The sequence below is a fragment of the Chroicocephalus ridibundus genome, unplaced genomic scaffold (assembly GCF_963924245.1).
Source record: "Chroicocephalus ridibundus unplaced genomic scaffold, bChrRid1.1 SCAFFOLD_84, whole genome shotgun sequence".
NCBI classification, from domain to species: domain Eukaryota; kingdom Metazoa; phylum Chordata; class Aves; order Charadriiformes; family Laridae; genus Chroicocephalus; species Chroicocephalus ridibundus.
This window is the reverse complement of record NW_026961297.1, coordinates 196,533-210,016: the sequence shown is the minus strand read 5'-3', so window position 1 is coordinate 210,016 and position 13,484 is coordinate 196,533. Positions and strand designations below refer to the sequence as shown.

Genomic DNA, 13,484 nt, shown 5'->3' with positions numbered 1-13,484 from the left:
GTGAAGGGGTCTCCTTTCGTTGCCACCATCCTTGGCAGGTTATTTATCTACAAAGCCAAGTAATATGTTCCAAATGGTCTCCAGGGATTTTTCTGTCTTCTGTACGTTTCATATCCACATCCCACATGACTCTCTCTAATCTTCCAGCATGACCTCCTGTCTGCAGTTTTTCATGGCAGATAGTCTACTTAGCACTGGGAATCAGATCTCTTGGATATTAATTCCAGCTTTGCCACTAACTTTCTCTATCGGCTTGATCAACTCAACCTGTGTCATGGCTATTTCTGGCTACAAAGAGAAGTTCAGGTGGGATTTTTAAGGCTTAATAAAGCAAAATCAAGTGGAGGCTCTAGTGGGACAAGTTCAATAAGTTGGTGGACAAAACAGCTTGAGCTGAGCAGCTCAAGCAAGAAACGCTGGCAAGCCAGGATCGCAGCCTTTACTTTGCAAGGAGATATGAGGACTATTGGGATGCATTGTCACACATGACTTGTTTGTGAGGAGTTTGGCTCTCACGCTCAGCTATGCCGAAAGAGCTGCCTTCACCTCCTCAGAGACAGATGAGCCTTCAAAACCTGACAACTGTGTATCCAAAGAAACAACAGCTACCTTAGAATCATAGAATCACCTAGGTTGGAAGGGACCTTTCAGATCTTGTGCAAAAGTAAAAGGTGACTACAGCAATACAGTGCGGAAGACTCAGTTGTGACTGGAAACCATGAAGTGGGATGACTAACGTTGCAAATTTTGCCGTTGTTATTGACGCCATGAACACAAGCTCCAAATTAGCCTGCACAGACGGACAGCTCAAGGACAAGGCTTTTCCCATGCCCAGCGTAAGAGCTCTTTAGCTCGTGGGTTAGGTGCCTCTGGTCTAATGCTGGTTGGGACCAGTCCCAGCTCAGCAGCGTTGGAGCTGAACGAGTCCAGTCCCTTGAGTAGGCTTGCTTGTTTTGGCATGGTCTGAGCCAGGAACTTCTCCTCCTCCTCTGAGAAGGGGAAGGAAGAACCAGAGGATTACAAACCCTTTGGGTCAGCAGCCGTTAGGGATCCTTATTCCTCATGCACCTTGGTTCCTAGGCTAAAAAAGTTCTCCTTCTCCTTGACCAAGAAACATTCCTGGTGAGCAGCTTTCCAACCCAGCCTGTCAGCCTCCTCCGATCCAAGAGCACTTGACACAGGATGGGTGTACGCCAGAGTAGGAATTGAAAGGGAAAACCCGCTAAAACTCATCATGAGATGCTAACGGAACCATGGATTGAAAAGATGGGCTTAAACTCTGAGATACTAGGCTCACAGCAGCACTTTCAAAGCAGTAGAGAAAAATGTTTGTCTTAACTTCAGTAATTCAAGGAACAAAGAGCCCTGGAGCAAACCAAAGGGCTGGAGGAGACAGAACTATTTGCCCAACAGAAGGAAAGATGTCTTTCCATTGTTTCTGTGTGGTGATTAATAGAATGACAATAGATAAGAACAGGAGAAAAATAAGTATACTTCTAGTCAAGTCCTATGGTGACCTATATCACCCTTTCTTGCACTGATCAACTTGAGGGAAAAAAACCCACCATCTGTTCTTGTGGTCTCGGAAGTTTGCAGAAACACTTCAAAGAGCAGCAGAGAGAAACTATCTCAGCAAAAAATTAACTCGCAGAACAAATTCCTTCATAAATGCTTATGCCTGGTGATCCAGGAGAGGCAAGGCTTGCAGCTAGAGCTGATATCTTCTACTAGGCAAACTGGCACACTGACACAGTGAAAGGAAAAAGAAGCCAAGGCTTTTGGGAATACCACCCATCCTTCATATCAGAAAGCAAAGCAGAAAATTTGAGGGGCATTGCAAGAAAACCGTCTTGCATAAACTGAAATCAGAACCAAATCTTCATCTCTAAGAATTTACAGAGAAAGATTTTGAAAAATCTGGTTTAGAACACAAAAACCTATTTGACAGCACCTTCTAATGCATCTTTGAAAATCAATGCCCTAACAGAAAAAGGTAGTTTGTCCAGGACAAAACAACCCAGTCAGATAAAGCCTTTGTGTTGCATGTTATAAGCCTGCAAATCAGGAACAACTAGCAGGCACAGCAACTGAAATAGGTAAAATCCAGCAAGAGTTCTTCAGCAAACCCCCCACTGAAGAATCAAACCAAATTGCATGGCTGTCCCCAGGGCAGCAGGAACTCTGGGGCACAGGCTGGGATGCCGTGTGTCTGACCTGGCTGTCTGACCCACGTGCCAGCGAGGACCACGCTTGTGCCCGGCCCCGGCGTACCGTTGCTGTTACACAATAAATCTAACACCGGGCAGCTGTGGCATGAGTGACATAAAACTGTCACCGTCTCAGTTTGTATTTGCATTCCCATCCCAGGAGTGTTTTACAGTGCATCAAGCACAGGCAGCAAATGGTGTCATCTCCCGTTTTACAAACAGTTGACCTTAAAGACAGTGGGCTGCCGCCTCTGCTGCGCTGTGTCGGTGCTCTCCTCTCCCATGAGCTCCCCGCAGGCCAGCCCCCCTCCCTGGCTCCTGGAGGCGCTTCAGCTACGGCCACACAGTGCTGCACCAGCCTTTACCTCTTAAATGGTCGAAATTAGCTCAGGCACAGGGTTCTGCTGATGGGGGTGGTTTGCTTCTGAAGCCCACAGCTAGCGCTGTCATCGTCCTTGGGAACCACGTGGGGCACGTCTGTGCTCTGCCCTGGGCATGAGCAGGGTGGAGCAGCAGCTCTGGAGCCTTGGCCACAGGCTCCTGCTTGGCCACAGGCTCCTGCTTCAGGCAGCAGCCCCAAAATGCGCACTAGAGATACCCTGAGATACAGAGCATGCAGACATAAAACCTTCTCCTCGACCTTTCGTTGCCAAAGGTTGTTGCTGCCAATTTACGTTGCCTGAGAGAGGGAAAAAGTCACCCTCTACCAACTCCAGCTGCCCTGGGCATTGGCAAAATCCCCAGGATGGAGAGAACAATGCTGGCAAACAGGGGGTCTGTTGGCTAGGCTCACGTTTCGCAGATCTCTGGCCCTTGTACTGCATCAGACACCTGGGTGGCATGCCCATGGCAGCCAGGGCTGTGGCATGTCAAAGTGCGAGGGCACAGACTGCAGAGTGCACCTGAGTGCAGCAGATACTCGTGTGAGAAAAGCCCTCACGAACTGTGGGCAATAGTAAGGGTTGCAGCTGGAAAAATCAGATCTGTATCCCATGCTCACCGAGTTCCAAATGAGAAAAGGCAAGGTAAAGGCATTATTGCCACAACCCAGAGCAGGATGTTCTGCCACCATGTGAGAGGTGCCCATAGGTGAGTTAGTGTTTGTTCACTCCAGCCATTAAAAATAAGACTAAAGTAGCTGCATGTGAGAGTATTCCTACCTGCAGAGAGTAGTATTCCTACCTACCTGCAGAAAGCAAAGCAGGGAGAAACACTTGGAATGTACAATCTAAGAGATTAGACTGAACGGTGGAGCAGAAATCAGGGAACACAGAGTGTATCACCGGTGTTTCGGCTACGTGTTGCATGGGCCCTATCACTTTGCTCTACCGCCCTTTAATTAGCATTGCAAATAACAACAGGCAGGACTATGCTGGCCTTACCTGTGTTAAGCAGATTCTTGTTCAACCCTTGGTTTCATATACATTGGCTACAATAGGTGGGTTGGGTAGTAGTATGCATGGGGAGCAGAGCTAGTCTTAATATTTGTGTTGTAAAACATCTGGAAGCATGTGAAGACAAGACATGGAAATGTAATGTGCTACTATGTAAAAATACCTATAGGAATAATAGGGAGGAAAAGCAATAAAGATAATCAGGAATATATTATTCCAGTCTTCAGTTCGTTACCAACACCTTCATGAGGAGAGGCTGAGGGAGCTGGGCATGTTTAGCTTGGAGAAGAGGAGACTGAGGGGAGACCTCATTGCCCTCTACAACTCCCTGAAAGGAGGTTGGAGAGAGGTGGGTGTTGGCCTCTTCTCCCGGGTGAATAATGACAGGACCAGAGGAAATGGTCTGAAGCTGCGGCAGGGGAGGTTTAGATTAGATATTAGGAAGAATGACTTTACTGGCAGAGTGGTCAGGCACTGGAACAGCCTGCCCAGGGAGGTGGTTGAGTCACCATCCCTAGAGGTGTTTAAGAAACGTGTAGATGTGGCACTTCAGGGCATGCTCTAGTGGCAGAGATTGTAGGGGTTTTTTTGTGTGTGTATGGTTGGTTCTTTCCAGCCACGAAGACTCTATGATTCTATGATGGAGTGTTCAATATATTTCATTACCTACACCCACTCAGTATTGGCATGGTCTACTCTTCACAGGGAACAGGCAGAGACTGACCTGATCCTGATGCTGCAATTTGACTTGCTCCAGCTGGAGGCTGTGCTGCTCCTGCAGGCTCTCCCTCTTGGTGTCGTACTCCTTCTGCAGCTGCTGCTCCAGCGCCTGCAGCTCCTCCTGCTGCTGCCTGCCAAGCCGCTTCCACTCCTCCTCAAAGCGCCTCTCCAGCTCCTCCTTCTCGCTCTGTAGTTTCTTCCATCTCTCTGTGTTGAGGGCTGTGGAGACAAGACCGTACGGTCAGGCTCTGAGCTCCTCGGGAGCAAACAGTGGCGTTGATCTGTTTGTGCAGCACTGAGCGCAGTCGTTCTCGCCGACCCTGGGGCTCCCATGAATCTCAGCCATCAACAAGCTCTCGCTGTGCCTTCTCTCTCTGTCCCCATCTCTCACACACACATACACACAGGCACTTGTCTAAATAGAGGCACTGCCAGACTATGCAAAGGCCAATGCAAAACTGGGATCTGATTAAGTATAATAATAATAATAATAATAATAATAATAATAATAATAATAATAATAATAATAATAATAATAATAATAATAAATAAAAGCAGGGAACTCCGTGGACCTGCAGGGTGACTGGATGTCCGCTCCTGGCCAGCATAGTCTTGGATCCACAAATTGAGGCGTTGGGGCTTTTACTTTGCCTTGGATATAAGAAACAGCATGTGAGACAGTCGCTTGACACAACGCCTTTCAACTGGGATATGAGATTTTCCTTATTTCCTTCTCTCAAGCCACAGTCTTGGCTAAGTCGCCACTTCCAATGATGTGCCAGGAAGGCAGAGGATGGGACACGGGGACAATAAAGCTCGCTGTGAAATGATGATCAGACAAAAGAATTGAAGAGGAGCACAGCAGGGAGCACAAGCTGTTGGGCATGAAAAAAGGGCTGGGATCAGCTTCTCTGCACTGGGTTGTCATAGCCAAGGTGAAGAAGCATCACAGGGAGGATCTGCAGCTCTGCCCAGCTCACAGGGTCTGAGCCCCATTTTGCAAACCGTCCTGCCAGATGGCATAATCTGGGCTTACTGTGCGACCCAGCACCTGGGCTCCCACTTGCAGGGAAAGCTGAGAGGTCCCCCCTGTTCACAGCTCCAGTCACCAGTGGTTCCAACACCTTTTGGTACTCAGGGTGTCCCCTGCCCTGATGGTCCTCCCTCCAGGGGCCCTTCCTCTTCTCCATTTGCCCTGCGGTAGATGAACCCAATGTCACACCCATTCTGGGGAGGTTTAAGCCCAAAAGAACTCAGCCTGTTGACTGAAGCCAGCGCAAAAGCCCATCTTCTCTCTGAAGAATTGAAATGTCTTTATGCCCTCCCTGTCTCTCCTGTCTAGATCAGAAACCAGACAGGAAAAATGATGCACGCAGATACAGGGGGAATACACAGACAAAAGCACAAACATGCTGCTTTTGCCGCCTTGCAACCAGGAAGAGACCTGTCACTAACAAGAAAGTTCTGAGCTTGGTGTCCTTCAGTTTGTAGCTGAACTGCAAAACACGCAAACGTACATACAAGCGATGCATTCCCAGGCACCGTGCACCACAACAGACCCAAGTTCCCACTTCTCATCACGCTCTGCTTTCTCCTTGGCAGTGGTGGTACATAGTTTGAGAACGGAAGCTAGGAGTTTGTGAAGAACCATTTGTCTGGTAAAGATGATGCACAACCAGCTCCAGTGTGTGTTGTGATGGACCCACCTCCACAACAAAGGGGTAAAACCATGGTTCCCTGCAAAGCCCCAAACCCCCTTGCCACTGGGCGTCAGAAGACACTTCACCGTATGTATGCAGGTTCCCCAGGACCAGGTCCCAGGGAATTACAGCTTTTGTGTAAAGTGAGAAAAAGGACTTTGCTTGTACTACTTACCAACTTCATCCCTGATCTTTGCAAGCTCGACTCCTGACTCCTTTATTTTCACAAGGGCATTTTCATTCTAAGGAAAAAGAGAGAGAAATATGTAGAGTCCCCAGGTTTATCCCAGATAAGCACTTTCACATGTTCATTGAGTAAAACAGATTAGATTGATTCCTCAGATAGTTTTTTTCCACTTTTTTTTTGGCGAGTGGCATGGATTATAATGAACTCACTCAGTTTTTAAACCAAGCTTAGGAGCCACAACTCACTGGCTACAAATACCTTGTGTCTCTATGAATGCATATACACACACTCAGGTGCACAGGGCAGCACAGAATACTCTATTTACTCCTATGTATCTAAAAAGACATTTCTATTTTTCTATCATTTTGTGTTCGATCTGTGCACCATTTATGGCTGGACTGCATACGTACAAGATGGTTTTACTAATTCTGGTAAAACACTTTTATCTACTCATGCCTGCATTTAACCACCTCCAGACGTAGTGATAAGCTCACACCGCCAAATTTGAAGAGCAGATTACTGTACTTACACCGTTCTAGGCATGGTGGGCATAGCCATACAGACACCAATAACAGCCTGACGTTCATGCCTATTTCCACATTTATTTCTGATATTTTAGTTCCTGTAAAGGACAAGAGCTCCTTTCCTTGACCTGTCTCAAAAGAAATCTGAATACTTAAGGAATCAAAGCAGATGAGCTGGCCAAAGGAAAATTAAAACATATTTATGTTAACAATGCTAAGGTGTTATTGCTAAAACGCAAGGACTTTGTCAGCATCTCACGAGTGCTGTGCAAACTGACAAAGAAAAACCTCAGGAAATTCTCCTGGAGTTTGGTTTAGTCCAATAAATCCCGGCATAACGGTTCAAACATAAGGGCACTTTAAATTGGAATGTATCCTGAATCACATTAGGAAGAAGACAAAGGAACATATCCTGCTGGGAAGATCACCAGTGATTAGGAAAACTAGATCAGGCTATTATAAATATGTCCTAGGTTAGAAAAGGCCACGAATATTTCAAGGACACTCCAAAAAAAAGCATATTCAAGAGAAAAGGCAATGTAGTAGTAAATGGAATTAGAAAGAGTCCTAGAAAGTAAATATTTTGGTAATAAGCAAGCAAGGCTAATAAAAATCTAGGGCACAGAAAGGATTAGTTCAGCAGCAGGATACAGAGCAGGTAGGAGAGCATATTAACTCTGTTTTACCAAAAGGAAAGTGGAAAAAAAGAAAGATTTCAGAGCTTAATGTTTCTGCTTATTTTTCCTGCATCTAGTTTTTAACTCTGTAAAGGGAAATAACACAACAGCTTTATTTTTTGTAATAGCAGGAAATCGGAATCTGCCAGCCCTTCCCTGTTGGTGAGAACAAGGTCCAGTATAGCACCTTTTCTGGTTGGTTCCTCTACCACTTGGAGGAGAAAGTTGTCATCTATGCATTCCAGGAACATCCTGGATTGTTGGTGCCTTGCAGTGTTGTCCCTCCAGCAGATGTCAGGGTGGTTGAAATCCCCCACGAGGACCAGGGCCTGTGAACGTGAAGCCACTTCTGTCTGCCTATGGAGGGCCTCATCTGCTTGGCTTTGCTGGGCAGGTGGCCTGTAGCAGACCCCTACTGTGACATCACCTTCCCCTGTCTTCCCTTCAATCTTAATCCATACACTCTCAACCAGCTCATCGTCCTTCCCCATGTGGAGCTCTACCAATTCTAGCTGGTCACTGATGTAGAGGGCAACACCTCCTCCCCTCCTACCCTGCCTGTCCTTCCTAAAGAGCTTGTATCCATCTACCCCTACATTCCAGTCATGGGAATCATACCACCAAGTTTCAGTAATAGCCACTATGTCGCAGTGGCCCTTAATTTATCATGTTTATTGCCCAAGCTGCGTGCATTCGCATAGAGGCACTTCGGCTGGGCTGGCCCTGTCACCCTCTTGCGGGAATCTCCCTTGATTCCCTTGGGGTGTCCCGGTGCGTCATCTCTGGCTTGCCTTAGGGCAACAAGTTGAGAGCCCTTACTAGGACTCCATCCCTCTGCCCCTGATGTGCTGCCCCACTGTTTGGCACAGGCAAGCATGACATTATTGACCCCTTCCCCCTTCCAATCTAGTTTAAAGCCCTATCAATGAGGCCTGCCCCAGAACTCCTGCCCCAGAATCCTTTTCCCCTTCTGGGATAAGTGCATCCCATTAGCTGCTCGCAGCTCTGGTGCCTCATATACCAAGCTGTGATCATAAAAGCCAAAGCCCTGTCTACAACACCAGTCCCGGAGCCATGAACTGACCTGTTGACTCCTCCTATATATTCCCTTGTCCATCGCTGATGTCCGAGGGATGGAGGAGAACACAACCTGAACTCCTGATCCCTTTACCAGTTGCCCTAAGGCCCTGAAATCTCTTTTAAATGATTGTGAGCCTCTCATTGCTACCTCATCACTTCCCACCTGAAAGACCAGAAGTAGGTAATAATCTGAATGGCTCACAAGGGTGGGGAGTTTACCTACGATGTCCTTTACCCGGGCACCAGGGAGGCAGCAGACCTCTCTCTGAAGCGGCTTCAGTCTGCATATTGGGCCCTCTGCTCCCCTCAGCAGGGAGTCACCTACAACAATGACCCTTCGATTTTTCTTTTCAGGGTCAGTTTTGATGGTTGGCCTGAGGTGAGTTGGCCTTGGAGGCTCTTCTGACCTTCGAGAGCCCTCTTCCTTGCTTGCAACCAGTTCCTTCTGCAGAGCCCCATACCTGTTCTGCAAGGGCACTGTAGGTGGTGCACTTCTTAAAGGAACCTGCTTGCTCCCTTTCTTTCTTTTGTTCCATCGGACAGAGACCTGTTCCCATTGACCCTGCTCATGCGGGTTACTACGGGACAGCTGGGGGGCTTGCTGGTGAAAGGATATGGAATCCTCTGGTCCACTAAGAGTTATGTCCCGTTCTGTTTTTGTAGAGAGCAGTTTGTGGAAATGGTCAGTTTCCCTCTCACTCTCTCTGATGTTCCTCAATCATAGAATCATAGAATCATAGGGTTGGAAAGGACCTCTGGAGATCATCTAGTCCAGCCCCCCTGCCAGAGCAGGGTCACCTGGAGCAGGCTGCACAGGAACGTGTCCAGGCAGGTTCTGAATGTCTCCAGAGACGGTGACTCCACCACCTCTCTGGGCAGCCTGTTCCAGTGCTCTGCCACCCTCAAAGGAAAGAAGATCCTTCGCATGTTTAGGTGGAACTTCCTCTCTCAATCTACTCAATCTATTCAGCTCTTCTCGGAACTCCATCTCTTCATCTTGGAGCTGTGCCACCTGGCTGAGCAGGTCATCAACCTGCTCACACCGCACACAGCCATGGTCAGCATTGTTGTCCGCTGCCAGTGAAAGGCTGTGGCATTGCTCACAGCCTCTGGCCTGGATACCAGTACCCATCCGGGTGGGTGCTGGTTTGTCCTACCCTTAAGGACATTGGGTGGTGAGACCCTCTCCAGAACAGTGGAGAATCGCCATGGTACCAGCTTAAAAATGCTATCCCATAACTCAGGTGCCAGCATGGACACCACCCTACCAGAACAGTGGACCTCCTGGCTGCCTCACACCACGCTGGGGCTGTGGTCTCCAGAGCAGCCTCTGGGGCTATCTTGAGCCACTGGTGTTGGCACAACTGAGGTGCCTTCACTGTCATGTCCCTACCCTACCAGTACTTCTTGCATTGTATTTTATTTTGGTTAGAGCTTTCTGACTGCTCTTTGGGACCTCACGGTTATGTTTCCTGGGAGGTCAGATGTGCAAGGGTTGCCCTCAGTGACCAGGCCTCAAATAGCCCCTCATTCTCTGGGGGTTCTTTTAGAAAGCAATAACACGAGTCCTTATCTTCCTCTTCTGCAAGACAGGCAAGGGGTAGTTTTGGCTAACCTTCGGATCATCCTCATGGTCTCCTGGATGCTCAGGGAACTTACAAACCCCTGATATTTTCTGTTCCTGTAACCTGCTTTGTCAGTGTAACATGACAGATTTGGTCTGCACATGTTCTTGCAAACAGTGTAAACACAATGCTAATACCAAATGAAAAAGCCTGTCCTCGTTATCATCAATGTGGCTCTGGAGATAACCAGCACTTCAGTGTCAGTGCAGCCAGGAAATTGGGAATGCCAGTGCTTAGGAAACCAAACATGACAGTAGAGCAAAACTGGATCTGACATGAGAATGGAAAGCTATCAGGTCCAATGCTGCAGTTCATATATGTCCAATGTCAAAACACCAAAGCAACTAGAAAACTCACAAGCATGCGAGGAAAAATCTGCCAAAACAAATGTGTAAGAAGCCAAATTAATGGGATATCCCATTGAATTAATCAATCTTCATTCACATTTATCTCAACAAAGTTTGAAAGGGAAGGCGGAGTAAGCAGGAACCTTTGTTGCCCTCCCGAGAGTTTTGTGTCGAACAGGGTCGGCGTATCAAAGGAGCTTTGTAGGCTCCCTTCACCGGGCACGGGTGTGAGTACAGCCACTGAGGGTGAGCACTAAGGGCCAAAGGCTCAATGTCCATACTAATGACACAGCTGTTTCCCGTGGGTGAAAAGGTCATAGGCACTGTAAGGAGATTGTGAAAATATCTGGCATTTCAGTGTGACAGTTCAATGGCAAGGGAGAAAAAAATTGCTTTGATGTGATCTGGGATTAATTTTTCTTTTTTTTGGTCAAAATGTGAAACCAAAACAGTGGCTTTTGTACAAATTAAAATGTTGCATTCATTTTTCAGGTACTTTTAGTGAATGAGGGATTTCATTATTGCTTGGAAAACTGTCGAGAAAGGTTTTCCATTGGCTGCATCCCAGGAAATGACTCTGATATTGAAGTAATTTTCATAAAATAAAACTACGCTCATGATGGAGATGAAGGAAGCCTTCTTCCTCATACCTGTACTCTACAACACAATGATTAAGTCTTCTGTCTGGAATATGTCCTGTCTCCTCAGACAGAAAGAAAAATAGAACAACACGTTTGTTCTATGCTTAAACTACTGCGCTGTTGAATAGAAGACACAGTAGCAACTCTTTTTCCTATCATGAGCTTTCTAAGGTACAGACCTCCCAGTATTTCTGCCACGAAAGGCTCGCTGATGGACTGCATTTCATCAAGCAAAAAAGACACTGAAAATTGCCCTTATGTATTCTCCATTCAAGTCAAAACTCCCTGAGGACAGACTGAGGTATGACTTATATTGGTGCAGTATCTGAGCAGCTCCAGAAAAACTGGCAGATAGCCAGGCAGGTAGGCAGAGAGGTGGGAAGGAAGGAGGAATTTTTCTTTCTCATATTTGATCAGAACTTCCTATGTTGTCCAATTAAATGGAACAGTGGCCAAAACTGAGCAGTGTAGTTCAGAAAAAGAAATCTGCAGGACTTCGAAATAACTGCATGTGAGGACCTGGAAAAATAACTTGGTAAAAGATGCCATGATGCAGGCCTGAGGATGGTCAAGACACTGGTGTTGTTCAAACAGATGAAGAAGGGAAGCAGTCATGAGGGCTTGGGCGAGAGGAAAGTCTCTGCTTTAGTTTCCTGGAGCTTCAGCTAAGAGCTAGGCATCCTCGAGGATACGCTGTCAGGGAGACAGGTCAAGATTTTACTTTAGACCAGGAATAATTGTGGGATGGGGAGTCAGAGTTAAGGTCTGCCTTAGTGTATCTCTCCTCTGAGAACTGCAGACTACCTGAGAGATACTAACTCATTAGAAATGCTAATTAATTAAACCTCCATGTACTTATTAACAATAGGTAAGCAATAGTAGATCCACTGCAAAAAATGGGTCAGATCAGGCAAGGAACATCAGAAAATTGCCCAGACCCACATAGGAAGTCAACTGCGGCTAGGGAGTAAACATGGGAGCTGGAATTACCTCCCTAAATCAAAATGTCTCTCCTCCCTGCCAACTTACATGCTTGCGTCTATTCTGAGGTCCAAATATATGCACTGTATCTCCACAAACACCTCCCAGTTCTCTACGATACCTTCTGAAGATATGCACTGCACACAGATGCTCTGTGGCTCTTGTCATTAAAACTGCTCCTTCAGAATAGCTTTTCTGTATCCAATGCTTTCACAATATTGAGGGGAAAAAAAAAGAAAAAGACTGACCTGCAAATGGTGCTTAGTCACTGTTGTGCTTTTTTCAGTTCCCTGGGGCAAGGACTTATATTATAATTGGAAAGAGAAGCATATACATTGGGAAATCTCTTGTACCAATAAATATTTCAGTCGATACTTGCAGAAGCAATGACTGAATCCCACTGCAGGTGATGTTCAAAAGGATCTACAGGCTTCCTTCAAAAAAGAGGTGTTCTAAACACTCCTGTTTCAATCATGCCAGTTATCAGGTAATCCTCCCTCATAATACTCTTTAGGTTAAAGTTTACAACCACCTAGATATCCCCCAGTGACTGTACTTTAACAAGTTTTATATTAAGCCATCCATTTTTTCTTAACCTGCTTAGTAGCGTATCTCAAGCTATATTTGAATAGATGATTAGGTTAATGGAAGACACTATCAGCTTTTCATTAGACCAAGTACATGAATAGTTTTAAAAGACAAACTCTAGCAAAATATACTGCACAAGCATGTGTTTCTGCGAAGATATTTTCTATTAAGCAAATTAAATGCATTAATTCATTCTCTCCTTCCTTAATACTTAAAATCCAGGCATATATCCAGAAGAATAACATGAAAAGCTATGTGTTAGAAACGTCCCACAACTTCTCTCACACACGCCGATCTCCTGCTACCTGTAGCTACGTACTTACCTCCGCACTAACATATATTACACGACCCATTTTGGTGCCTGGAAGTTCGATTGGTTTAGATTCACCCTGACATAAGAAAACATGTAGTTTTGCCTTGTTTCCTTTCTAGGATGGAGGATCAGTCCCCGTCAGAAAGGAGGATCACTAGAGAGGTAAAACCTCAGGACAGCTAGAAGTTGAAAAAAATCTCTCTTCAAACTTTAGAACTCTGTGCAGGTTCCCTTTCTAACTTGTACTCCACAGGGTTATTAAAAATGTATGAAAAGCATAGCAACAAATCAAGCCAGCTGTTACTACAGAAGATGCCGGTGGTCCCTCCTTGTTTCACGAAAATCCAACCCTTCCGTTTAGGCTGCAGGATAAAATGATGTAAGGCACCGCAGTGCGTGTGAAAGCGACAGTTCAGACTTGTCCCTGGTGAACCAGAGCTCTGCACACCGTAAATAAGCCGAGCATCGCTCCCCACTCCGCCACCCCGGGATGCGCACAC

The 13,484-nt window shown here is 46.3% G+C and overlaps 1 protein-coding gene across 1 annotated transcript in view; it reads right to left on the bottom strand.

Annotated features, from left to right (window-relative positions):
* LOC134509218 (microtubule-associated tumor suppressor candidate 2-like) overlaps positions 1-13,484 on the bottom strand; it is a 28,203-nt gene that overhangs the window by 14,573 nt on the left and 146 nt on the right. Inside the window, exons 2-3 of the mRNA XM_063321695.1 lie at positions 6,197-6,263; positions 4,326-4,540 (exon numbers count right to left, since the gene is read on the bottom strand). Coding sequence (XP_063177765.1) covers positions 4,326-4,540; positions 6,197-6,263 — 282 coding nt within the window. The remainder of the gene's footprint in view (positions 1-4,325; positions 4,541-6,196; positions 6,264-13,484) is intronic.